A 27356-nucleotide genomic window follows, 5' to 3' on the forward strand; every position below is an offset into this window, starting at 1 on the left:
GTGTAGTGAAGATATTAAGACTGTAAAGTGACATTACTGTCCCAATGGGCACTGTGTTGTGTTATCATGTATGAAATGTATTTGAACAAAATATGTCATTTCATATGTGAGTCCACAGAGGGACACCACTATCATTAAAATGACTCTTATATCAGTCGCTTTATGTAAACATATGCAAAACTGAAGGAAATCCTATTATGGATGACAATATTTTGCTTCCAGAAACCATAAATCTGAACAACCGTCATGCATTAAACGGACAGATGTGCTTTAATGTATAAATAGATGGTGTTTTAAACGCTCATAAATTAACTCACCTACATCACTGAAACAGCATGCACCTACTATAAAATCCTACTTTTGTTATATTGCACAGAAAAGGCGATGTGGTGCCACTAGATTATTCAGTGTTGACAAGCAATACACAATAGGCTAAATTATGTTAAAACCACCTGATCTAGCTCAAAGTGAAGGCTGCAAATCATAGCTTCATTGAGAAACATTCAGCTTAAAACACATTCAGACTGAGATTCACATGGAATGGAATAGATATCCACACATTACTGATAATGATATAGATGATGAAGAAAATCAGTAGTGTGGCTTTCATTTGAAATAGTAAAGAAACCTAACTAGCATTTTTTGAGATCCATTTAATTGGTTTTCATAGCTTTTAGGTCTTTCCTGACACTCTTCTACCGTGATGCCGTGTAACCGTAATAAAACTGCTCATCAGGCCGGAAGCCGTAAGCCGTGGCAGGACGCGCTGGAGTCACACCTATCTGTCCGTACCCGTCTGTCAAAGAACTGGAGGAAGAGAGACAGTCACATCAGTCAATCACAATAACTAACATAAATCAGGTCAATGTATTTTATTAGGACATTACTTGTATATGGGTTAGATGAAGGTTATAAGCATCACTAGATGGCGCTATGATTCTGCAAAACCAATCTACCTACAGTAGACTTGAAACAGACCTGCTCCAAACCTACATAGTGACATACCAACTAAATAAAATTATAATAAAATTATATTACATTACAAATTATATTACAATAAAATTATATTACATCCTTCAGGGTAATGACATCATTTCATATTATATTATTCACACCAGGAGTGTTAACAAATTAAAAATTAGATTTCAATAACAATAAAATTATATTAAACCCTTAAGGCTTTTTTTTTTGTTTTTGATTATATTATATTGTTTTGTATTATGTTATTTTATTTTATATTATATTATATTATATTATATTATTCACACCAGGAGTGTTCACAAATTAAAAATTTGATTCTAAAACCATGAGAATTATATTAATTCCTCAAGGCAACGGGATCATGTCACATCAGCTGGAATGGACTAGTATGATCTGCCTCTAAATAAATACCCATCCAACTTTGGCCTGTATTCTTAAAATATGGGTTGTTTGCTTTGCCCCTTCCAGCTCCCATAATGCTGTGTTGTTTTTAGACCAAATCACTTCCAGCAATCGGTTACACGCGCTACCCCATTCACTCCCAGTACACCCACCCTCTCTGGGCAGCAAGCCTGTCTTTAACCTCTGAGGTACACCAATGCAGTCTGGGGAAATTTCAGACATTGTTAAAAAGCTTGAGGAGGAGAGGCTGGAAGTGTTGAAAAGAGTTTGGGTGAAACCGAAGCTTATAACTAACTAAGTTCAAAAGGGTTGATGGGAACGAAAAGGCAGTCTCCAGGTAAGAGACAGGCCTTTAAAAGTGTGTGTTTGTGTTACAATCATTCTTGCAGTGAATCATTCATCCCAAAGGGATGCTGTCATCCTTTCCAGGAAAGCTGAAAAGATGACATTTCCACAGGTTTCCGCAAATAATTATGTAACTAGTGACTCAAACCAACCTTTTTTCCATCTAGAATCATTTGTCTAATCATTTAATCTAAACCAAATCAATTGAGATGTAGATATTGTTTATCCTTCTTCTATTATCTTATGAATCACAGCCGTTGGCCCTTTACACACAAGGATCACAGACACAGTGCACTTGGTGATAATCTGAAGATCTGAGGGTGGACAGGCTAAAAAAAGATCCCCATGTCTGGCCCCAGTGGACCCTGAGAGTTAAGATCCTGTGATCTTAACTGAGGTGAGATCCTGTAAAAAAACACCCGGAAACCTCTAAACAGGAAAGTGTCTGTGTTGCCAGTCTCTTTTATTCTTCTGGTACCCGGAGTTTAAAATTCTGTTAAATTTGCTCACCCTAAACACCCGGGTTTCGTTCCAAATTCAACTTCACAAATAGAGAAATCCATGATTTCCAAGCAAATGAGCCGCAAGAAGGTGCGTCTTCGTATCTGAAAAACAAAGTGTTCTTTAGTGTGCTAAATGAGAATATGGTTGGTCTATTGTATAACTAAAAGTATTTCCATATGACAGGTTGAATGAGCCGTTCCCAGACGTGTTGGGTCCTGGCTAATGACCAGGGGAACTAGGCTGGATTTATTCATGGTTTTAAATGTCCCCTTTAACACCATAACGGAAAAAAAAAAAAACCACTACTTACTGACCCCAAAACTTTGAACAGCATAATCAAATCAAGTGTAAATCTGCAGGTAGCAAATACATGAGAGACCGTTTATCAGAGCTGACTTAATAGTTAGCCATCTGTTGCCCCCCTCTACTCATATAACCAAAGGTCTACTTATTCAGTGCCTATTCTATGAAGGTCAGTCCTCAAGTTCACAAGGGTGTCCCAGCAGAGTACCACAGGATGTAGTTCAATAAGCAGCTCTCCCTGTCTACTACATAAGTTTGCCCGAACCTTAAGTATTAATGAAAGCTAAATAAATACATTCTATTTGATTTTAACACTTAACACTAATACAATGTCTTTTAAACATTTTGTGAGGATTAAGTGTCCAAATACTTCTTGGGGGAATTTAACTTTTCCTGGTTGGCCCTGACAATGTTTTACTAAAAAATAATGTTTTACGCTTTACTGCTTTAAAATAATTTTATTTTAGTTTAAAATATTAGGATTAAGTGTCCAAATACTGTTTTTTGTCTAATCAGAACATTCACAATAGGGGTCAAGAAATTAATGTATTTTTCAAGCAGAGCAGCCAAGAAGGCCTCTTCATCTGAAATAACTGGGTTCTTTATGTTGCTAAAGAAAGATGTTTTGTGCTCAGTCTCATGAAACAAACGTGATTATAAAAAGGTTAAATAAAGGAGCAAGTTCCGCTGTGTTGGGCTCCTGGATCAGCAAGGGGAACCTAGGGCGATTTATTATTGTGTTAACCGGGATCGATGTTGAAACATAGGACAAAATGACGGAACACACTTTCAGGACTCCCAAATTCCCTGTGCATCTCAGTGTATTCTCAGGTATCGGCTTACAAAGAGCTGTGAAAAAAACCATGGCTTCCTCTGCTGCCCCCATCCTAAATTCATTGCACCTACCTTGCAAAGGCCTCTTCTCTGACAAAGTCGGTGTGTTCCATCCTTGCTTCACAGGACCGGTGATAATGTGAGGAGCAATCCCCTGTTGTTAAGTCAAGCCACTTTATTTCTAAGCGCTTTATAAATAAGATGTGTCACCTGCGGGGACACCTTGGGCTTTACAGTTTTCCATTTGTTAAACAAGAAAAATAGTGCTTTTTTCAACTGTGTGAGCTAGGTATGTATCTGAGCCGCTAAGTCTCCAACATAGTCCTCAAACACATCACATGCGTTATTAGTTTAAAAAACCAATGAACATCATCATAGTAGATCTCTACAATAAAACTTCCATTCTGGAAGTTTGAAGAATATGAATGGCCCAGTACTTGGTATTATTAGTATTACCACATTGTTTTGACATTTGACACTCACGATGAAAAGATTTTTAGAAGGTCCATCATGCTGAGATATATTTCGGATCATCTTCATCATCAGAGGATCTTTATGCTTCAGTGCTCTCTTCATTAGCATCTTCAGGCCATTGCCTTGAAAAAACAACAACATTAAATTAAGCACTGAGTCTGCACTTCACTGTTCTTTGGTTGCACATTTGTATCTGTTCTCACCTTCACACATGATCTGGGCATTCCTCTTGTTGGCAGCCAGGTTGATGCAGAAGGAAATGAGCTCAGCGTCAATCCTCTCATCACCACAATCAAACAACATCTTCATTACCTGACAAAAAAAAACAGCATGAATTAACAGAAACAATCAAAGCACTTGCCATAGAGTACCAGCCATTACTCCAGTCTTCAGTGTCACATGATCAATGATCCTTCAGAAATCATTCTAATAAGCTGATTAGCCATTACTCCAGTCTTCAGTGTCACATGATCAATGATCCTTCAGAAATCATTCTAATAAGCTGATTTGGTCAATGATCAATGTTGAAAACAGCTGTGCCACTTAGTTTTATGGAAGTTGTGATACATTTTGAGGATTTCGATAAAGTAGAGAAGAACAGCATTTATTTGAAATAGAAATATATTTCTTAAACTTTATAAATGTATTTACTGTAACTTTACTGATCAATTCAATGCATACTTTCTGAATAAAAGTATTAATTTCTTTAAAAAAATACTTACTGACCTTAAAGTTAGCTAGTGTGTATATATGTTCAGTTTTAGTCCAGTTACCTCATTCCTAAAAGCTTCAAGCTCAAGTGTGCCCTTCTTTCCTGAAAGATCCAACTCAACAGTCAGCAAGCGACTAGAACTTTAATCAAACCCGCCTTTGTCCCACAAAAAAGCTGACAGACCTGAAACATTTTTTCCACACTCCCGTACCCAATTTGTAAGTTTCCCAGACGTCCAGGGGTTCCTGATTTTCTCAAGCAAATCCGAACCTTAGACACAAACCTTACATGTCACTCTCCATTAGCTTGGCTAACATCACCACCCCCCGAGCAGAGAGGAGGACAGGGGTCTGGTATCTGATACCTGGGGGGGTAGGTATTCAGTAAGGGAGCATGGGGGAGAAGGGGACTGGGCAGAGGTCCAGGCCTGGGCTGAAGTGGTCAAGGGTTGTCAACATCGCCCCCTGATGTTAACGATAAGCAGGAGGCCCGGAGAGAGAGTGAGGAGGCAGTGGTGAGTATGCAAAGCATACAGTCCCATTCTGAGTATCACATAGCAGCCGCCCTGCAGCCTAAATCACTGTGGCTAGACTTACTGGCACCTGCCCTGCTTTCACATGATACATCCAGTAGCATCAAGTCGCCCCAAAAAATTGTTGTTATCCAGCATGCTGTAGTCATGTTTTAAACTCTAATTGCTGTATTTGTGTTTTAATGTATTTTGCATTTCCTTTCTTTTTTCTATTTAGTGTCTTTTTGTTTCCTTTTTTGTTTAACTTGTTTGTTGGTTTATTATTGTGCATGCTTCTGTAGCCTGCTTTAAATGTGAACCTTTTTTTTCCTTTCCCTTTTTCGTCTTTCGCCAAGCCTAAGGGTTCTCACACCTTTCGACTGATGACAAGCCTAAGGGTTCTCACACCTTTCGACTTCAACTGATATCAAACCTGAGCCTTTGAATACAAGTAGAGAAGACAGACCTAAAATATAAAACTTTTAGATTCTGTAATTACCTGATCAATTCAATGCATACTTTTGATAAGAAGTATTAATTTCTTTAAAAAACTACTTACTGACTGAAAGATTGCACTTAGACTAGAACAAAGAACAACTTCTAGCCTTTTTATAGGTCCATTAGCTCTGGCTAAATCAAACACCCCCCCGGAGCGGACAGTAGGGACGGCCCTTGCTACATGAGGGGACGGTAGGGTTCAGTAAGGGGAGCTGAAAATCAGCTGATAACCTTAGTTTAATGAAGAAATTTCCATTACTTTCTCATGTTTTTCATGACTATGTGAACCTCTTAATTTTACTCTTTTTTTTTTTTTTATGAAAATGTCCTTTAAATGTTTGAATTTTTTATCATGCCACATTAATTAATTTTAGCCCATTTTAAATTGTTAAAATAACATAGAATTATTAGTTTTGTAGTTTAATGTCTGATTTGACAACAACAACAAAAACAAAAAAAATTCTCATTAACAACGTTTTAATGAAAATCATTTTTATCACTGTCATGTATGTTTCTGGTCTTATCGAAAAAACTGTCAAACAAACATTCCCTTTGATAATTAAAGGGGTCATATGATGCTGCTAAAAAGAACATTATTTTGTGTATTTGGTGTAATGAAATGTGTTTATGCGGTTTAAGGTTAAAAAAAACACATTATTTTCCACATACTGTACATTATTGTTTCATTATTGCCCACCTTCTGAAACGTGTGTATTTTTACAAAGCTCATCGCTCTGAAAAGCGAGGTGTGCTGTGAATGGCCAGCTATCCAGCGCGTTGTGATTGGCCGAATGCCTAAATTATGTGACGGAAATGTTATCCCTCTTAACATAATATGATGCCTTGTCCGGCTGGAGCGACGAGACATAAACATAAAACCCATTATAAATGTGATATAAACATGATTTCTAGTCATGTCTTCTTTTGGAAGGCTAAACAAAGTATTTTCACTTTCTCAACGAAACAGCGTCGAAAAAGTTTAGTGAGAAGTTGGGTGAGGGTATGGTGTGGGTCTAGAGTGAACTGAGTGAGGATTGGGTGGGGGGTTGAGGGGGGTTTTATGAGGGTTTTTTCGTTGTGGTTTCAGCAGAAACCACATGTGACGACCTCGGGCTGGACTAGGATTCATATGTGGTGCAAAGTTGATGTATTTCCTCAGTGACCAGCACAGATTAGCTCCAGGCATAACGAAGCGGATATCGTCCTCTTTTGGAAGGCCAAACAAAGTAGTTTCGCTTTCACAGTGAAACAAACAGCGTCTATACGACATGGGGGCGGCGGCAACAACAATACTACAACGAGAATAAAAGGTACGCCTTATTTCTTTGCGTGAACATCTGGGCGGCGTTATGCAAATATTCCTACATAGTGGCGTAGAGATGTGGGGGCATGTTTGAATGAGCCGTTACAGGGGGGCGTGGACAAGTCTCAACTTTTATAAAGAATATCTCTTTGGATTTGAGACTTTAGTCTTTGCAACTTCACAGATCTTCTTTATTCACCAAGAGCTTGTAACACTCCAAAGAGAAAGGAAAATTTGAAATCGCATCATATGACCCCTTTAAGCTTTTCTAATGTGAATCTGAAAAATAAGACTAATTACTCCTTGGTTAACTGCTTGTCGGTCAGACTAGTTCTTAAGACAATCTTAACACAGAGGCAAGGTTTATGTAGCTGGCCTCAGGTGGTGAAATTCTATGGTGCAAATCTCACAATAGACACATGTACAGTATTAAAGAAATGTGGAGAGGGCCAGTGAGTGAGTTATCTGAGACACAGTGTCTACACCGGATATGAACAACACTCATGACGCATGAAGCATTGAGAAAGCATCATGACACAACAAGACACTGAATACAAACTGATGCCGTTCTCACTCTGACGTACTCCACATGCTTGCACTACTTCCGAAAACAATAGAAATGGACTTGGATTTCAATTTGATGTGTTAAACATAACCTCGAGTTGTTGCGGCATGGCGCAATGGGACAATGGTCACACTCGGTTTAGACATGTGTGTGAGTGGATATAGAGCTCTCCTATCCCATGCTATAAGATCATGCTAATGCAGGCTGACCTCTCACCTGTGGAATGCAGTCCGTGTAGGCAAACATAGACTTGAAACGGTCGTCCATGCTGATGTGGTACAAAATGCACATGGCGATCTGTCTCTGTGCTTCGTCTCCTGAAACACAAACACACAGGAGCCATGAATGGACAGACACATTCTCCTTATATTCAAGGTAGACTGAACTACACCTTCTTCTTCAGTAGAAACACACAGCAGAATAAACAGGACAATTCGAGTCACGAGTGTCCCAATATTTAGTCGATACAGGCCCTTTGCTAGTGCCAGAATTCATGTTCAGGATCCACGTCATAGGGTACTAGAGAGTGGAATGAGACTTTTTTTTTTGTCCATTACTGTTGACCTATGCTACCATTCAAAAGTGAGGGGTCAGTTAGACTTTTTTGTTTGAAAGAAAGAAATTAATACTGTTGTTCAGAAAGCATGAATTCAATTGAACACAAATTACATTAAATACTTAAAAAAAGATACAACATTTCTGTTCATCAAAAAATTCATCAAAGAATTCTGACAAAATGTACCACCATTTCCACAAAAGTATTAAGCAGCACAATTGTTTTGTACATAAGATAACAACAAGAAATGTTTCTTGAGCATCAAATCAGCATATTACAATGATTTCTGAATGTTTTTACTTTATTTTTTTAATCAAATAACTGCAATCTTGATGAGCATAAGAGACTTTTTAACCTCAAACTTTTTAACAATAGTGTTAATATAGAGAAAAAAATCTGCAAGAATTATTTTGTTAATCTTTGTATTTTTTTTTTTTTTTAAATCTGGTATTTATTTCAGACCTGAGTAATTCTGACCCTGTGAAAGCACAGTTACCCTTCACAAAGCAGACCGAAACCTGGACCTGGTAAGAACCTGAGCCCTGACTTAATCAGACAGACAGACCCAGACCCCGAGAGAGGGAAGAGGGGGCGGGGGCGGGTCGTAGCCAGCCACGGACCCTTTAGGCAAGGTTATCTCTACCTATTGGAGCCAGATGTGCTCCCAGAGACCCCTGAAAAGAGAAGGGCTTCTCCATTTAATTGGAGAAAAAAGGAGGAAGCATAAATTTTACTGCCATTAATAACTTCAAGCCAAGCTGCTCTGCACCGCCTGCACCATGACTAGCCCACATCTGCTTCTCATTAGTGAGAGACACACACAAGCATACAAACGAGCTTTAGCACACACTCAGAGGTCAAGCGCAAACACACACACACACACCCGAATTAACGCCTCGGCCTGCATGTCAGGAGAGGAAAATGGGAGATCCTTTATGAGGATGGAGGAGAAGGGCCCTTTAAAATGTTCAAAACAGCCCTGGAGCCTGGGAGAAAAAAAGCCCATTAAAAATTCATTATCCTGTTCAGGGTGCATTTAGTGGGAGAGCAGGAGAGCTAAACTTCAATTACACCCCAGTAAGATTTAAACCACCCAACCACCATAAAAGCCACAGCAGCAAGGCCTTCAGGAGACCACTACAACCTTAAAGCCCATGTCCTTCAGAGTTGATTGAGACATTGAGTACACACTAATGGTAAACAGTAAGGGATGGGTCAAGATGGTCGACTAACTGTTATCCGATTACTCAATTAGTGATGTTGACTTGTTTATTTCTCTCTCTTTCTCCATGTGTATATGTATATATATATATATATATATTATATATATATATATATATATATATATATATAACACATACATATATACATAGAGATATATATGTATGTATATATATATATATGTGTGTATGTATGTATGTATGTATATATATATATACATATATATATCTGGCCTGGCGGAAGGATGGCATAACTGGGGGGCATTTCAATCCCATGGGGGGCGCCACTACTTATAATGCGCAATGACAAAACAGACGTGCAAAGGGCCCACTTATGCAGTCACAGATAAAAAAAATAAAAAAATAAGCGTGAAACCAAAATAAAAACCCAACTAAATTATATTGCACAACATTTAAAAATGGAAGTATTTTTTTCAAATTAGCAAACAATGGTCACAGATTGGAAAAATAATAAGCATGAATCAAAACTTTAATAACGCATTAAAAAAAATAATAAGCATCAATCAAAACATTAAAAACATTTAAAATCATATTGCTGAAACTGAAATATTAATGCAAAATCATGGTTTCCTATATTTCTGGGTTTTTTTGTGCTCTGAGACATTTTCTGCAAATATTTGTATTTTTTTTTTTTTTTTTTTAATGCAAATGGTGTTTTTTCATTTGTTCACTCGTTTCTGCACTTGAGTTGTATGTAAATCAAGGCATGCCTAAGCATCATCATTGGTCCACTAGTTCTAGACAGCTCCTCCTATAGGCAATCAGTCGAAGAGGGGAGTTGAAGTCATTCCAGTGCACCTCATTAGCAGCCAATGCTCAGTATTTTTACTTGCCCTGCCAACTTTGTAATATTTTTCTTATTAGCAATGTATTTTTTTATTTGCCAAAAATATTTATAATATAGTTTATATTTTTTTAAATTCCTATATTTTTTTGTTTATCTTTTCAAAAACAAAATTTGCAAACAATTTAAACAACCTTATCTATGTTATCCAGCTATATAACATTATCTAAGTAAAAAATAAACAACAATATACAGTGCTGCAAAAAAAAAAAAAATACATTTAAATTTTGAAACCATAAAAGTGTCAGTGGGTGGCATTTTTTAGGTGCTTACTGCTAAATTCAACACAAATATATGTGATATATTAGCAGTGGTGTGCTGTGTGACAAGTGAAATGGTGATTTCTTTTTTACTGCACTTGGATGTAAAAAATTATTTTCTTACTCTGTAAGAAAGTATTGTTTTCCGGTACATATATCTAAACATTCTTATATCAAGACACACTTGATAAGCAAAATGACATATTACGTTAAGTGAATTTTTTATCATAATAATAAAGTATCTGTCAATGAATTAGGAAAAAATAAACTTGTTTTCCCTGTGAAGTTTATTTTCTTACCCCCTTAGCAGATATAATTTTTTGTTTTAAGCAAAGACTATATATATATATAAATTTGTTTTTATTTTTATGTTTATTTTTTTATAATATTGTAAGATATTATTTTTATATATATAAACAATACAAAAATAATCATCATTAGAAAATAATTTTTTGCAGTGCGAATTGAGAGGGAGTTTTTGTTAGTAAGTGGGTTCTGGTTATGAGGTCATTCATCAAGGTGCTTTGAGAGGATACCAAGCTTCACTTTCATCTTATCAGCAAGGTCATGAAGAGCAGATAGGAGCTTCACTCGGTGCACTCTGAAGATTCATGAGGCATCTGTAATACTCTGACAGGACAGGACGTCACATTCTTACAAAGCAGACCAGATAAAAGCAGAGGTCACACACACCTTCTTCAAAAAATACATACAAAAACATCACATCATCCACACTAGTGCAAAGGACCATTAGCTGTTGGCAGCCAGTCCAAAGTGTTCATAAAGAATGAGTAGTTGTATGTGTCTGACGGAGAGAGAAAATCTCTGTAAGCCGCTAAATGTGGACTTCCCTCGTGCTGGAAGAACAACATTTACTTTAGAGCCGAAACTGTTTTTTCAACAAATATATTATATTAATTGCATGGGACACATGACACCCCCCTGAGGCCTTGCAAAAAAAAGTGCCAAAGCCAACCACGCTTGTCTGTGTAGTCCATGCATCATTCATGTGTTTCGTTTCATCTCAGGAAGTGGTCTTTGAAAGACAGGACAGAGCCAGACTGTAACTGCTTTATGAGGCTATGAGAAAGGTTTGCTTCCTCAAACACAACATAAACAACCAGTACATTTAGCAAGACTTATGCTGTCTCAATGGTTGTAACATGGCAAGTCTGTTAAATAATTAATAATAATTTGAAATCATAACTCTGATATAAAATAGGGCAAAGGAGTTATGTGGGCAATGTGGGTTTGAAACTGGCTTGCAAAATTTTTAATATTTTTCTATTTCTTCCCTTCATGTCACGTCCTCTCTATACTATGAATTAGTGGTGCAACGGATCACAAAACTCAAGGTTCGGCTCATTTTACGGATTTTGTGTCCCATATCGGATTATTTTTCACAATAATCTAATACGGATACACATCTGGCTTCTTTCTGCAGGAATCTTACCTAGCAGTGAGGTGAGTTTGGGCAGAAGGTCGGCCTGCACCATCTTGCTGCGGAGGCCCGTGTCAAAGGAAAGATTGAGGAGGAGGCGCAGAGTGACGTTCAGGAGATCTTCATGTTCACAGGGCACCAGTTTCGCCAGCTTCTCTACTGTATCTATCTCAGCCTATCAAAGAAAGAGAGATGAATGCAATGGAGTGATGTAAGAGACTGTTGTAAGGTCAGTTAGTTAGTTCTCTTAGTCATGTGCCTGAGCCTTTGCTTGTTAACACATCTGCCTGTTCCAGCTGTGGTCAAACACAACCACAGACAGGCAGCCCAGCAGAAATATGATCCCCATTAAAGCCACTGTTCACAGCCTGGAACTAGTTTTCAAATCAAGCCTTCAACGTTAATAACAGAGAACCATCATCTCCGTAGCATTTGTCAAAGCTGTAACAATCTTTGGTCAGCTGCCTTCACAAATGTGTTTCATTTAGAAGATCAGAAATTAGCTGATTTATGAATCAAAATAAACGATTGCTGAGATAACCTTGGTTCTAGGGTTAAGTGTGTGATTGGTTGCAGGTGGAGGAAGTGTGGGTAAGTGGTCGACTACACAGTACAGCTTAACTGTCTTGAAGTAGTACAGAACATCATATAAGCAACAAGTCATGAGAACAGGTGTGGCTGATTTAGGAAGAAAGGAGTAATAGGAAGAAATTAACAACTGGGTGGTGTAGCCTTGTGGGGTTTGAACCTGCAACCTTCCAGGTTACAATCTTTAAACATAGCATTTAAACACCCCATGAAATCAAAATGGGAGTTCTGGGGATATTAGTCCATGTCTGTAAGCTTTGAGGGCATCTCTAAATGAGTGTACTCATAAAATTCAACAAAGTCACTTAAGCATATGAGAGTATTCCTTACCATGTCATTCTTATTTTCTAAGAAGATACTGAGTTTCTTAAGGAAGGACACCACCAGCACCAGTAGCTCCTCGCTGTCTCTGTCCAGAGTTTTGACCAGAAGGTGGACAATGTTCTTGTTCCTCATCTTCAGCTCTGTGCGGGTGTCTTCAGACAGATTCAGCAGCAGGTACAGAGCAACTGATGGCATAGAAACACAAGCAGCAAAGTTTCAATACATTTTCAAATCTGTATTTAAAGAAGATAATATTGAAAGCAGATATATATATTTTTTTCAGTTCAAACTGTATATACCCTACCACTCAAATGTCAAATTTTTATTTTAGACATTCATCAATTAGGGTGATGGAAAACATAAAACAAAAAAATAATCTTACCGACCCCAAACTTTTAAAAAACAGTGTGTATGTATGCATCTTTTCTATATTTGATATAATAATATTTTAATGTCTGATCTAATATGTGATTATTTCTTCAAAAGAGCAGTGGAATTTCTGCACCAACAGAATTATAAAATAATAATTATTTTCAAAATTACTGCTCTTGTCTTCCATTAATAAGAAAATTACAAACATCATCTATAGAAAGACAACTGGTTTTTAATTTTGTATAGAACAGTGCATATTTACAAAATCGGCCACAACAATCATATTTGGCATCTGTATCAGCCTGTCTAGTCAAAACACTTCTTTAAGCTGTAAAATGAGACATTTCTTTGTGGGTATGTGGGTAATAATGTGTTCTACCTCTCAAAAGCTGTTCCTGTTTGGTCAGCAATCCATGGTACTTCTTCAGGGCTTTCTCATATTCCTTCTTCAGGTTCTGATTGTCTGGGTCATCGTCCCGTTTCAAAAAGTCAAGGACCTTGTCTATTAAACCCTTGTGTTCAGAGCAGTAATTAAAGGGCAACATTTTAATTAAAAGATAACACCCATGCCCCCCAGACCCTTGGCATGACTTTACCGTTACTCTTTCTCTGACATCCTGTCGCTCTTTCACCTATGACCCCTGCTACATTGAAAGGATATCAGCCTTCTTTTTCTTCAGCAGTTCGTCCTGCCATAGGTCATAGCGCTTCAGCTCATGCTCAATTATGCTCATGCACAGCACTCCGATCTTGTAGTGAGTGATCAGGCCATGGAACTGGGAGAAACTGGAGATAAAAAGCTTGTTTGTCTAACCTTCACCATGTTTCCAACCATGCCAAAATAAAGCCTCAACCCATGTCAAACACGCTCGCTCACCGAGAGTATATGATGAATCTTAACCAAACCGTTGCAGACTTCAGCAGAATAACATAGTAATGGCAGAGATTCAAGAATGATTCTAGCTTTCACGTTTATCTACAGCCTAGCTTTTCATATGAGTCCTGACAGCAGCTGATGTGTCATATTATGATAGGAGTATTTAGTATTATGTTTCTCATTTAAGAAAATATATTCTCCTCATGGCACATTGCCATTGTTGTGACTCACCCATCAAACTGAAGAGCGAGTCTTGGCTAGAGCGTGCAGATGTGTAGCTCGTTTACCTGGAGAAGCAGAAGAAGACGTAGATGATGGTGGTTGCCAAATCGACACTCTGCTTCCAGTCTTCCCTCAGGACCCGGGCCAGCGCGCCCAGAGCTGTCTCTGTTGGGAGAGCAGACAAAACACTAAATGCTTTCATTGCTCATGAAAAAACTCAATTCAAAGTGGCAACGGTTTGAAATATGTGACTGCTTGTGAATATGGAGAATATGTTATGATATGGGCTGATGGGAAAAGAAAGAACACGCTTGCAAAGGAGAAAATGCATTGTGGGTAAAATCAAATGACACTATTTTTATTTAGATGCTAATGGGCAAATATTTGGAGGAAAGTGGAAAACAGGCTGTAGAGCTACAAATATAGAGTTAGAGGCCAAAGGGGTCAAAGAGATTGAACACATGAAAGAAAGCAGAAATAGAAGAAACATAATTTTTATGAATAGACCCCCATTCTCTGTTTTACTAATGTTTACTATTAGTGGCATTAAATTTAGCATCCAGCATGCTTGCTGGATAAAAGTATTCTTTTTTTTTTTTTTTTTTTTTAATCTTACTGACTGATTTTTTTTTTTTTTTTGTAATGGATTAGAAGTTAAAAAAAACAAAAAAAAAAAACAAGTGACATTTACAGTAAAATACCGGCAGCTGTGGTTGTTAGAACTTCACCGTAAAAAATATTGTAGCAACATTTAAGGTTTTACAGACTTAACTTAAATTCACTAATAAAAAAACATATTTCATTAACTGTTGTAATGTTAACATACCAGTCTACTGAAGTACTAATATCTGTTTTGAACCACTGTAATACAGTGATAACCACCAAAAACGCTTTTCCACAAGCAGAGGAGGGAAATACTGACATACAGAAGGTGCACAGTGAAATTCACATAAATACGAAACACCATCATGGTAACACGCATGATACTGAAATAATTAATTGAACAACTTTAGACCCTAATGCACACAACTGATATGAAAAAAACTAAACAGAAACATAGTTATTTAAAAAAAAAAAACATGAAATATGAAGTGTCATGCAGGGAATTCTGAGAATGTCAGTTTATGTTTTTTCACTGTAAATTATAGATAGTATGGAAACTGTAACTTTAACAGTATTTTACTGGTAACAGGTTTTTACTGTAGCATTTTTCCAGTCTTTTACTGTTAAAATCACAATAATTTTTTACAGTGTAGGGTACAAGTCTTTGAGCTAATATGACAAGCCCTTTTTCATAAAGGAAAGGGCAGAGGTTGAAAACATTAGGGCATAGAGGTCCTTTTGTTATGAAGGAATGAATGAGGTATGTAAAATCATGGAATGAGAATGACTGTGAAGAGAGAATCATAATGTCCTAAATATGGCATCCTATAAAAGTGGTTGATATATCAACCTAAAATGTTACATTTGTCATAATTTACTCAACCTCAGTTTGTTCCAAACTTGTATGACTTTCTTTCTTGTTTTCAAACCCAAAAGAAAATATTTTGTAAAAGGTTAGGGTCTTCGCACAGACAAAAACAAACACTAAAACATTTTTCAAAATATCTTCTTTTTTGTTCAACAGATGAAAGTAAGTCATACAGGTTTGGAAAGACATGAGGGTGTGTAAATGATGACAGACTTTTAATTTTTTGGGTGAACTATGCTTTTAATCATAAAGTCTTACATGAGAGCAAATCCAAGCTCTTTTATATTGTAATGTAAATGTATTTGAACACTAAAAATAAAATCCTAAACTGTTTAAAAATGACTCATTCTAGCCATGAGCTCCAGTGTGTGACGCACCGTTCTGCAGCAACTCCTCCAGGTTGTCAGGGTTACGGGCCAAATGGAGGATGAGGGTAGCTCCTCTGATCTTCTCAGGGATATCCTCATACAAGAGCTCAACATAGTCATCTATGCTATTAATATTGGCCTCCTCATCAAGCTACAGGACACAAGATAAAGCATTAAGTGAGTCAAAAAATTTTTTTGGTTGAGGACAATCATATATCATATGTGACACAAAAACAATGAAACAAATGCATATTCATTTCAGCTATACCTCCATCCCTTCAAAAGGAGTCAGGTCTCTTGGCTTGATCTGTTTCTTCTCTTTCTTTTCTGAGTACACAAAACATAAACAATCACTAAAGCACTGAAGCATTATTTATTATATTATTACAACATTCTTCTTCGCATACCAGCAGATTTCTTGCGGTTCTGCAGGTAGAACAATAACTGTTCCACCTCAGGCAGTCTGGAAGGGGAAATGAGTCTACACTCCTCCACTACCTTCCGTGCCAAAGACGCAATGTCCGTGTTGGAATTCAGGCTTTTCAGACGGATTCTGCAATCGGAGGAAAATTTTAATTCTAAAAATCGACCACACAATCAATTTGCTTACTATTCCATTTATTTAAATGATCCTACATCTTCTGGCACTCCTTGCGCTCTCCTAGCATCGGGTCTCCCATCTCCCCCAGGATCGTAGCTTCCACTTCATACTGGACAACAAGGGCTTTTTCTGTGGGGTGGACATCTAAACTGCCACCCTTATATTTCCTGAAGACAAAACATAACAGATTATTATTGCCTTATGCATTTTTCCTACGATGGTCGATTTATAAGGCTTATCATAAAAATAAAAGTGGTACTTTATTGGTAAAACAATCGTGTTTTGTTATTGTTTTTTCTCAGACACTTTCCCTGATAGTACCATGTTATCTTTCAAAGCACCTTGGAGTAACATAAAATAATTATTAATGTAAACATTCAGTACCATTATAAATATAGCATTCGTACAAATACATTTTATTTATTTAGTAACTGTATTTAATATGATGATGATGATCTGGTGATGGCGATGATTATGATTATGACCTTATAAACGTCACCTTAAACGACACATAAATATAAACTGATGCCATAATTTGAAAGAAAAGCCTATGCATAAGATTGCCTACACATATAGCAAAAATCAATATCTTACACCTTAGAAAACAACATTTGCAGGCATATATTGTGTTTTTTTATGCAGTGTTAAGCTCAAGCTCGATCGCTACAGTTAATGACAGACCTCGCGCGCATTACACAAACACTCACCGTTTTAAATATCTGGCGTCGTCCGCTTGCATTGTTGCTCATAAATCAAAGCAAATAAACATGTGCGGTTGAATTCTATCAGATATTTTGATGTGTGCCTAATGTCTCGACTGCTTCATCGTTTCTGCTTTGACAGGATGCTGTTGTTTGTGTTGCTATGGGTGTGTCCTGAAATTTCGTGAACGAGCGAAAAGGCAGAAATGGGCGTAAGAATCTCTAGCGCCATCTGTAGATGTGGAGGTATGAAGCGCTCACTCGGAATTCATGTGCTGGCTTGGCTTGACTGTTGTTGAATTTGATTTGTATTGAATGTATTTATACGTATACTGTTCTTCTTCAACGCATTTTATGGTGCGTCTGTATTAGTTCAAGCCTCACAGATTTAATTATCTTACAATTTACAACTGGAAGTGAACTAGCTATTGACTCTAAAACCTTATCCAGATTAGATTGCACAATCTATTGCTGGAAGAACAAGAATACAGACTGTAAGAATACAGAATACTTTTTAACCACCATTCCAGTTTTTAAAGAGTTGTTGGACTAAAAAAAAAAAAAAAAAAAAAAGAAAAGAAACAATGTAAGTTAAGTAGACATTTAAATGTTTCATTCATTGCACTTTACAAACTATATTTGCATCTGTAGTTTTCAATGACAGTACATATCTTTAAAGGCCATTTTCTCAAAATGAGTTTATTTTTCTCACGTGCTGAGCAAGCCATCTTTACTTCAGTAGCACTTGCATACACCAAACATTGTTCTTTTATTATTCTAAAGGTTTTTACAGAGAGATTTGTTCATCATTTGATTGATTTATATAACCTTTTATTCCTAAAAACAAAGTGAAAATTGTATTTTTTTTTTCTGTGTACATTTTTTGTGGTGTGGTAGATATATGGTATATCGAAGATATTTGACTTTTATATGTAATATGTAAACAAAATTGAATTAATTTTGAATCTGGCTTTATCTAATGTTCAGATTTCTGTTCTGAAAATGTATGCAAATGAGTGCATTTTTAATTAAATAACACCTCATTTACATATTAAGACATAACATTTCAGAAAACGTGTAGGCTAATACAAAAAAATGTCTTATTGTATAATGTGATGAATCAGCTGGGCAAGTATGGTGGTTGGTGATATCTATTAGATTTATTAATTTATATGATAATATGTCTTATTGTATTCTTTGTTGAATCATATAAATATGGCTTTTTTTGGACCAACTTTGTAAGACCTGCATTATTTATAAACAGTCTTCTCTAATTGCACTGAGCATGCTTTTCCAATTTAAGCACTGGTTCAGTTTTGGTTCACTGAATATCACATACACTAAGGTGATGATCATTTGGCAATTTATCCAAATTTCAAACTCAAGTCATATGAGTAACACATGGCCCATGAGCTGACTAAAAAAGATATCTTATTTCTCTCTCGCTCTCCCGCTCTCTCTGCTTTTTCACACAATTTGTATGAGTAACATTTCTTTTTAGTGAATTGCATTTTTCTTATTGTAACATATTGCTGCAGTGCAATGCATGCAAACAATAAGCAGCAACAGCATGTTCAGATTAGATCTGTCTTTGAACTTTCCTCGCCACCGTGAACTTGCCACCAATACTGTGTATACAAACATGAGAAGGCAGTGCTAAGAATAGCCACTACATAAGCAGCTTGTCGCTAGCTGTGAATGAATGCATGACTCTCTGGTTCCTGTGTTGGTATGCTCTAATATGCCATTCTGTGTCTGTGGAACATAAGAGAAGGAGCTTCTTCTGGAACTGGAGAGGAAGGCACCACCCCTCTTCTGAGGCAATCTTACCCATCCCTTTCTCATTCCTCCACCCCAGGCCTAAAGCAGGTGAACTGATAAGATGTGGTAGTTTTAAGCGCACTGCTGAGAAAAGAACGCTCAACCGGTCAGTAACCAGAGGCCTCATACAGATATAGCAGCACCGTGGTGTCTTTAGCATTTCTTCCAGAGACACTTTAATCTACACATTATCACATACGCTTTGAATCACTTTGCAGAAGATTCAGAATGTCTGATTCCACCTCCATTAAGGAGTTTAGCGGGACACATCAAGCTTTCCGAGACCGCTGGGCAAAGACAGATGATGAGATGTGCAAGCACAGTATGTCTTTCCACTTGCACAATACGCTGAGGAAGGAGTTTTTCGCCAGTTACCTGTACCTCCTGGAACAGATTCCTCTGGGTAAGATGTGGGTGTGGGTGGCACAGTGAATTGTTTGTATGAATTAAGACCCTTTGAAGATTACAGATATTCACTCTAAATCTTGTTGTGATGAGAAATTTAAGGCAGACCTTTAAAGTATGGAGTCGTGGAGTTGGAGAATGAAGTGCCAGAGTTGTCAGTGTTTGGCCTGCGACCATTAATATTCATGTTATTAGCATATCTTTCCCCTTTAAAGCTGCTTCAAAATGATATCTGAAAATACTGTTGAACAACTATGCCTAAACCATAATATCTAATAGGAACAATCAATTTTCACTGTACAGTATACATATGTACTATTAATTTAAGCAATCAATGTTATTTTAAGCATAATTGCATAACCATATATATGCATGCTGCATATTTTACATTCTACTGAATAATAAAACATCAGCTGTGGCTTTAATATGTTGGTGTATTAGCAGCAATGACTGAATGATTTCAAAGTATTGGAAGGCTTCAGAAATTGTGGTTAAGTGTTGGTGAAACATTGAGAAAACATTAAAAAACTTAACAAATGATATAATGATTTCTTTCAACAGACACAATCACACCCATTTGCATTGTTACTGATGAGTTTGGTGTGGCATTAAAAATAAGAAAGCACAAAGAACAACACATTTTTACCCTTGGCCTTTACCCAGGTAGTTGACAGTTGGTATTCAGTTATATTTACAGGAATAATGAATAATGCAACATATTGGAAAGAGTTTTTATTAAATTTAGAAACTGTGAACTATACTCTAAAAAAGTAACCCTATAAAACATCTTCCAGGTAACTAAAAGCTAGCAATAGCACTTGCTTTAATCATGCAAAAATAAGCCTATATAATGTATGGAGTTTGTGGGAAGAGTAAAACACATAAAATTGCAAAACATTTACCCCATTCAGCACGATGGAAACTGGAAATGCCTTGCCAAATTACAGCAAGGTTTTGTTAGTGTCAGTAAAATTTTTCATAATGAATTACAATAAAATTAAGCATTAGCAGCGAAAATATTTTTAATGCATCATACATTTCAGACCAAAAGGGTCATTCACATTTTTTGGAGGACTGAAATGAACCCATTAGTGTTTTGTGCTTAGCTTAAAGTGATATTTCATCCAAAAATGAAAATTCTGTCATCAAAGCCACCAATGCCCCCTTCCAAAACTTTATGACGTTATTCCTTCTGTGGAACACAAGAGAATATATTTTAAGGAAATCAGATCTTTGATCTCCATTGTTTGGGAAAAAACACTGATACATTTCTCAAAATATATATTATGTTTCACAAAAAAAGTTCGGAATGACATGAGGGTGAGTAAATGGATTTTTCTCTTTCACATAAAAATGAGTATTAATGTCTGTTTTGGCTGAAATGTTTCCTAATGCTAGCAGGTTTTTTTTAATGTTGCCTCATAAACCAATAAGGCAAAGCAGATGAGTGCGTGTTAAGCTATAAAGAGGGCCATCAAAAATATACAGGTCCAAAATAAAACAGTCCACAGGGAATCACTACCCAGTGTTACTATTTTTGACTTTGGACAAGTAAACTTGTGGTTCACATGTCAAAGCCTGCTCACAATTTCAGTATCACGATCCAATCGCCCTGCCAGTTCTCTCACCTGTAGCCCTTCAGCAAGGTCTTCCCACTAATCATCCAGTGATCTGATGTTTGACTCGAACTTTCCAAGCATGCATTGACTTAATGACTGGTCTGTCCTCTTAGTAACCAGCCATTGAGAGAGCAGATGTTCCAGCTGAACTTAATAATGTGACATTAGACTGATGCTGACAGAGTATCGCATGTTGGGTTGCTTTAAACCCCTAAATGTGCCAACAAAGCATTCCTTTGCAATGTAGTACAACAGTGTCAATACCAACAGTATCTTGATGCTTCAATTCCATTTGCAGAAAGACAAAATCTTGGAAATTCAGATATGTTGCTCCATAAACAGATGCTATTAATAACCGGTACCTTTTAAAAAACTATGTATGATTAAATGTTGTTGTGAGCAGTGAATGAGAAGATACGATTGCATTGAAACTTCATCTCTTAGGCTACACTTTCCCATGAGATGCTTTGATCCCACAGCTGATCTTTATATTTCAACTACAACACAATATTAGATTTCTAGTAATTAAATGAATGGCTTATTTTTCCTCTTGTAGTATGTGAAGAATTCAAATACTTACAAAAACCTGAAAAATTGTTATGCTTTTTTTTTTTCTTCACTGTCTATATGTTTATTGCCCTACAGTGAAACTCTATCCTGTGACTTGTGAGTACATTAAAGGAGAGAAGCAGTTTTACTACAGGGCACAGAACTTCTACAAGGATGTCCCGGCATCAGAGGAGGGCATGATGGGAGATTTTGTGGAGATATCGGAGATTGACCTTGAAGGCTCAAGACAGTTCCTGAAGAAGTTTGTTGTATGAAATTTTACCCTTCTCTTTTGAAGTAACTAAAACAAAGATTATTGGAGTACGTTTTACAAGAAAATACTATTTCAGTCTTTCTTCTTCAGAATGTCATGTTTATTTCAATGTAATTATTTGAGAAATTTAGTACCAATTTCTGAATGATAATTGTTTCTACGCCAATTTTTTTCTTACATTTGTTTTCATACATCAGTTAAAAACAGTGGTGTGAAAAAGTGTTGGCCCCCTTCCTGATTTCTTTTTTTTTTTTTTTTTTGCATGTTTGTCACAGTTTAATGTTACAGATCATCAAACAAATTTAAATATTAGTCAAAGATAACACAAGTAAACACAACATGCAGTTTTTAAATTTTTGCATGCAGGTTTTTATTATTAAGGGAAAACAAAATCCAAAACTATGGCCCTATGTGAAGAAGTGTTTGCCCCCCTGTTAAAACTGTGGTTTATCACACCTGAGGTCAATTTCTCTAGCCACACCCAGATCTGATTACTGCCACACCTGGTCACAATCAAGAAATCTCTTAAATAGGACCTGCCTGACAAAGTGAAGTAGACAAAAAGATCCTCAAAAGCTAGACATCATGCAGAGATCCAATGAAATTCAAAAACAAATTAGAAAGAAAGTAATTGAGATCTATCAGTCTGGAAAAAGTTATAAAGCCATTTCTAAAGTTTTGGGACTCCAGCGAACCACAGTGAGAGCCATTATTCACAAATGGCAAAAATATGGAACAGTGGAGAACCTTCCCTGGAGTCGCTGGCTGACCAGAATTACCCAAAGAGCACAGCGGTGGCTCATCCAAGAGGGGCCACAAAAGACCCCACAACAAACATCCAAAGAACTGCAGGCCTCACTTGCCTCAGTTAAGGTCAGTGTTCATGACTCCACCATAAGAAAGAAACTGGGCAAAAATGGTCTGCATGGCAGAGTTCCAAGACGAAAACCGCTCCTGAGCAAAAAGAACATAAAGCCTCTTCTCAGTGTTGCCAGAAAACATCTTGATGATTCCCAAGACTTTTGGGAAAATACTCTGTGGACTGACAAGACAAATGTTGAACTTTTTGGAAAGTGTGTGTCCCATTACGTCAGGCGTAAAAGTAACACCGCATTTCAGAAAAAGAACATCATACCAACAGTACAATATGGTGGTGGTAGTGTGACGGTCTGGGGTTTTGCTGCTTCAGGACCTGGAAGACTTGCTGTGATAAATGGAACCATGAATTCTGCTGTTTACCAAAAAATCCTGAAGGAGACCCACAAAAAACATCCAAAGAACTGCAGGCCTTACTTGCCTCAGTTAAGGCCAGTGTTCATGACTCCACCATAAGAAACAGACTGGGCAAAAATGGTGTGCATGGCAGAGTTCCAAGATGAAAACCGCTGCTGAGCAATAAGAACATAAAGGCTTGTCTCAGTTTTGCCAGAAAACATCTTGATGATTCCCAAGACTTTGGGGAAAATGCTCTGTGGACTGACAAGACAAAAGTTGAACTTTTTGGAAGGTGTGTGTCCCATTACGTCTGGCGTAAAAGTAACACCGCATTTCAGAAAAAGAACATCATATCAACAGTAAAATATGGTGGTGGTAGTGTGATGGTCTGGGGCTGTTTTGCTGCTTCAGGACCTGGAAGACTTGCTGTGATCAATGGAACCATGAATTCTGCTGTTTACCAAAAAATCCTGAAGGAGAATGTCAGGGCCATCTGTTCGTGACCTCAAGCTGAAGCGAAGTTGATTTCTGCAGCAGGACAGTGATCCAAAACACACCAGCAAGTCCACCTCTGAATGGCTGAAGAAAAACAAAATGAAGAATTTGGAGTGGCATAGTCAAAGTCCTGACATGAATCGTATTGAGATGCTGTGGCATGACCTTAAAAAGACGGTTCATGCTCGAAAAACCCTCCAATGTTGCTGAATTACAACAATTCTGCATAGATGAGTGGACCAAAATTCCTCCCACAGCGCTGTAACAGACTCATTGCAAGTTATCGCAAATGCTTGATTGCAGTTGTTGCTGCTAAGGGTGGCCCAACTAGGTTATTAGGTTTAGGGGGAAACACTTTTTCACACAGGGCCTTGTAGTTTTGGATTTTGTTTTTCCCTTAGTTATAAAAAACCTTCATTTAAAAACTGCATGTTGTGTTCACTTGCATTATCTTTTACTAATATTTTAAATGTGTTTGATGATCTGAAACATTAAAGTGTGACAAACATGCAATATATATATATATATATATATATATATATATATATATATATATATATATATATATATATATATATATATATATATATCTGTATATATATAACATAATATCCTATTTATCAGATACAGCCTATAACAGCAGACAATCATTTTCAACTGCATATTTCAGTCTGCTCACACATACTTTTAGATAGCAAGACCTCAAAATCAGAATGACCAAGCTGTACACATGTCTCTACACTATTTAAACATGTGGTTAATTAACACATCCAAGTTGATAAATAGCATTAGCTTCATGAATAGTGTTCAGCTGTTCTGCTGAAACTTTGACCATGAACTTGGACTAGATAATAATTATTTATTATTTTTGAACACCAAAAAAAAAAAAAGTGGAAAACAATTAGATGGATAATTTATTATGTGTTTTACTATTATTTATGATCCTGATAGGGTCCAGGAAAGGCTGGCACCAAGCGAGCACTAGACTGTGGCTGTGGAATCGGGAGGGTGTCTAAAGGAGTTCTGTTTCCTGTGTTTGAATCCATGGAGATGCTTGACATGATGGAAGAGTTCATCCTCCACGCTCATGAGTGTTACCTCGGAGATTACGCAGACCGAGTGGAAGCCTACTACCTTTACAATCTGCAGGAATTCATCCCCCCTACAAAGAGATACGATGTCATCTGGCTGCAGTGGGTTGCCTGTGAGTGAATTGATTGTTTTCATGGATTATTTTATCTTATGGAAGATGTATTTTACAGTTATGTTTTGTCTGCATTTACTACTTTAATTTGAGCTTTGTTTTCTGCCCACCTACTTTTGCTTATTTTAGTAGGTCCAGGCTATCTTTGCTCATTTGCTGTAATGAGAGCAGCTGAATGCTAGTCAGAGTCTTTTGTTCAAGTATACAGTTTTATCTCCCTCACTGCAGTCTGTGTACATTTGACACTGGCAGCAGAGATTTCTATATGAAAGTGCTTAAAATCATATAATGATGCTACATGAATTCCAGGTGGTGACAGATTTTTTTTAAGACCTAACCAAAGTGAACAACAACAAGTAGTTATATATAGTATCTGCTAAATGACTTTTGGACTGTGGACATTTGAAATGTATACACTCAAGGATTCACAAACTATTTTAAATTGCTCAGGTCATCTTACTGATAAGGACCTGATGGAGTTTTTAATGCGTGCTAAGCAGAGCCTGAGGCCCAATGGTGTGATCATCATTAAGGATAACATGGCACGGCAGGGCTGCAAGCTGGATCCCATTGACAGCAGCATTATTCGCCACCTGGACATCATGAAGAACATCATTCAGACAGCAGGCCTCACCATACTGGATGTGGAAAAGCAGGAAGGCTTTCCTGAGGTCATTGTGCCTGTATGGATGATTGCCATGCGCTGAAGGAAAGACTTGGGTTAGAAGCAGAGAATTTTTTTAGATGAATGTGTTGTACATGCACGTATGTATAAAATATATTATACATGCATACAAATATTTTTTTTTAAATTCCATTTACCAGATAAAACTGTAGTGATTCCAGTTTACAGAATCAGTGTTTTTTTTTTTGTGATCTTTTCAGTAGCTTTTGCAGTTTTGAAAAGCAATGAAAGCAGGCTATTTTGTTTCTACTTCATATACATGTTAAGATCATGTAGAAGTGCAAACATGTTATTTTGGCTTTGACAGAAATCTGTGGTGTAGATTTTTTATATATATATATGCAATTTTTTATTTAAACAGATAGATGTATATAATTGTATCACCCTTTTCAAAAGATGTAGTATTTTGTACATTTACTGTAGTTTCATAAAGAAAAATAAATTATTTATTTATTTTTACAAGAAAATAATGCTGTTGTCTATGTCTGATGTAACTGACAGAATTGTGTCATTATAGTCTAATTTTTTTGTTATTTAGAGTACAAAATGTTAATCATTCTGAGTAATAAATAAAAAAAAATAACTGTATCATTGACATTTCTTTTGTTACAACAATAAGTCATAACAATAAAGAAATAAATCATTGAACCACATTAGTGAACATTTTCAATGATATTGGTCATGATGTCTCGACAAATGCTTTAAGTAGTGGGAGAAGTATGTGCTTAAAACAACTAAGCTTTACAGGTAAAATGGGCAAAATACTAGACGATCTTTGTTTGCTTACAATGCTGAAGATATGATGGTGAGCATTTGTTGGATATTTCCTTTAAGTATTCTTTGTGTCTCTTAAAGCAGATCTCTGCTTCACATATTTAAAGAACTGAAGGATAAATAATGTCAACAAGTTCAAAACTTCATTGTATTCCCCCAACCATGAAAAACCACACTGGTTAGGTAAATGGCTCTCAGATGGTGTCTTTGTAGAGAGGAAGGGAATTATCCCTGGTTTTGACAGACTACTCTTTTGTATATGCCTTTGGGCTCTGTCCAAATCTGTCAGAACGTGTCTGCATAAAGAGCATCAGCAAGTCACCTCAAATATTCAGCATATAAGCCTCACAAAGATGTCTTGAGCAGTGCAGTGTAAAAATTCAAGCAGGTCCTTTTCCCTGTGAATAGGCGGTTTGTCAGGAAAAAAAGCGCAAACACTCACAGCACGCAATGCAGTCAATCTGTTATGTTTTTGAGTGATCTATGCTGGTTCTTTACCAAGCATATTCCTTGCACTCATGGGATTTTGCAAATACATTTTTCAAAGTTCAAAACACCCTCAGGCTGCATTCGTATTTCGTTCATAAATCTGTGTAAATAGCATCCAAATGTCTATTCGCCTATTCAGAAATGGTTAGCGTACCTGGCAGTTTCTGCTATCAAGTTTAATCTTTCTTGTTTCCTTCACAGGCAGTCTGGCAGCTAATGGACTGTATTAACAGAAATAACATTAATAAATTTGGTCATATTAGAGCTGAATTGGGCCAATCTCCAGGCACAGAGAGTCAAACATAACATTGACAGGCAACTGGGAGTGTTGCACTGACATAAGTAATTATCAACAAATGATCGTGTGCCTAGAGCTGGCAGTGGACAGCGACATCAAAATTCAGGTTTATTCAACAATTATTTCTAATTTTTCAAAAGGACTAATGCTCATTTGTGGTGTCAAAGTTTATGCAAGTTGCTTCAAATCTAATTTTAATCAAATTTAATAAGAATTTATGCCTTTCGTAA

The 27356-nt window shown here is 36.8% G+C and overlaps 2 protein-coding genes across 2 annotated transcripts; one reads left to right on the forward strand and one right to left on the reverse strand.

The window, feature by feature from the left end:
* Positions 1-328: 328 nt before the first annotated feature.
* On the reverse strand, positions 329-17492 carry LOC109063842 (kinesin-associated protein 3-like). Its single transcript, XM_042778330.1, has 16 exons — positions 17305-17492; positions 16633-16764; positions 16404-16549; positions 16265-16323; positions 16006-16147; positions 14223-14322; positions 13720-13844; positions 13438-13536; positions 12693-12871; positions 11787-11949; positions 7649-7749; positions 4047-4155; positions 3853-3965; positions 3656-3693; positions 1536-1630; positions 329-832 (listed from the first exon to the last, which is right to left on the reverse strand). The coding sequence occupies exons 1-16, from the start codon at positions 17334-17336 to the stop codon at positions 696-698; spliced, it is 1770 nt and encodes a 589-aa protein (XP_042634264.1). The 5' UTR covers positions 17337-17492; the 3' UTR covers positions 329-695.
* Positions 17493-19006: 1514 nt separating this feature from the next.
* Positions 19007-26169, forward strand: ntmt2 (N-terminal Xaa-Pro-Lys N-methyltransferase). The gene is made up of 5 exons (XM_042777952.1): positions 19007-19225; positions 19338-19522; positions 21789-21961; positions 24628-24880; positions 25331-26169. The coding sequence occupies exons 2-5, from the start codon at positions 19348-19350 to the stop codon at positions 25585-25587; spliced, it is 858 nt and encodes a 285-aa protein (XP_042633886.1). The 5' UTR covers positions 19007-19225; positions 19338-19347; the 3' UTR covers positions 25588-26169.
* Positions 26170-27356: the final 1187 nt, after the last annotated feature.

Source organism: Cyprinus carpio, chromosome A20 (genome assembly GCF_018340385.1).
Source record: "Cyprinus carpio isolate SPL01 chromosome A20, ASM1834038v1, whole genome shotgun sequence".
Taxonomy (NCBI): domain Eukaryota; kingdom Metazoa; phylum Chordata; class Actinopteri; order Cypriniformes; family Cyprinidae; genus Cyprinus; species Cyprinus carpio.

Bases quoted from the DNA above. Each gene is read 5' to 3' on its own strand.
- LOC109063842 (XM_042778330.1), bottom strand. From the start codon at position 17,336: ATGCAAGCGGACGACGCCAGATATTTAAAACG. The intron at 16,765-17,304 runs GTGAGTGTTTGT...TTTTGTCTTCAG, and splicing joins GACGCCAGATATTTAAAACG to GAAATATAAGGGTGGCAGTT. The intron at 3,966-4,046 runs GTGAGAACAGAT...TGTTTTTTCAAG, and splicing joins TGCCCAGATCATGTGTGAAG to GCAATGGCCTGAAGATGCTA.
- ntmt2 (XM_042777952.1), top strand. From the start codon at position 19,348: ATGTCTGATTCCACCTCCATTAAGGAGTTTAGCGGGACACATCAAGCT. The intron at 21,962-24,627 runs GTATGAAATTTT...TGATCCTGATAG, and splicing joins AGTTCCTGAAGAAGTTTGTT to GGTCCAGGAAAGGCTGGCAC. The intron at 24,881-25,330 runs GTGAGTGAATTG...TAAATTGCTCAG, and splicing joins CTGGCTGCAGTGGGTTGCCT to GTCATCTTACTGATAAGGAC.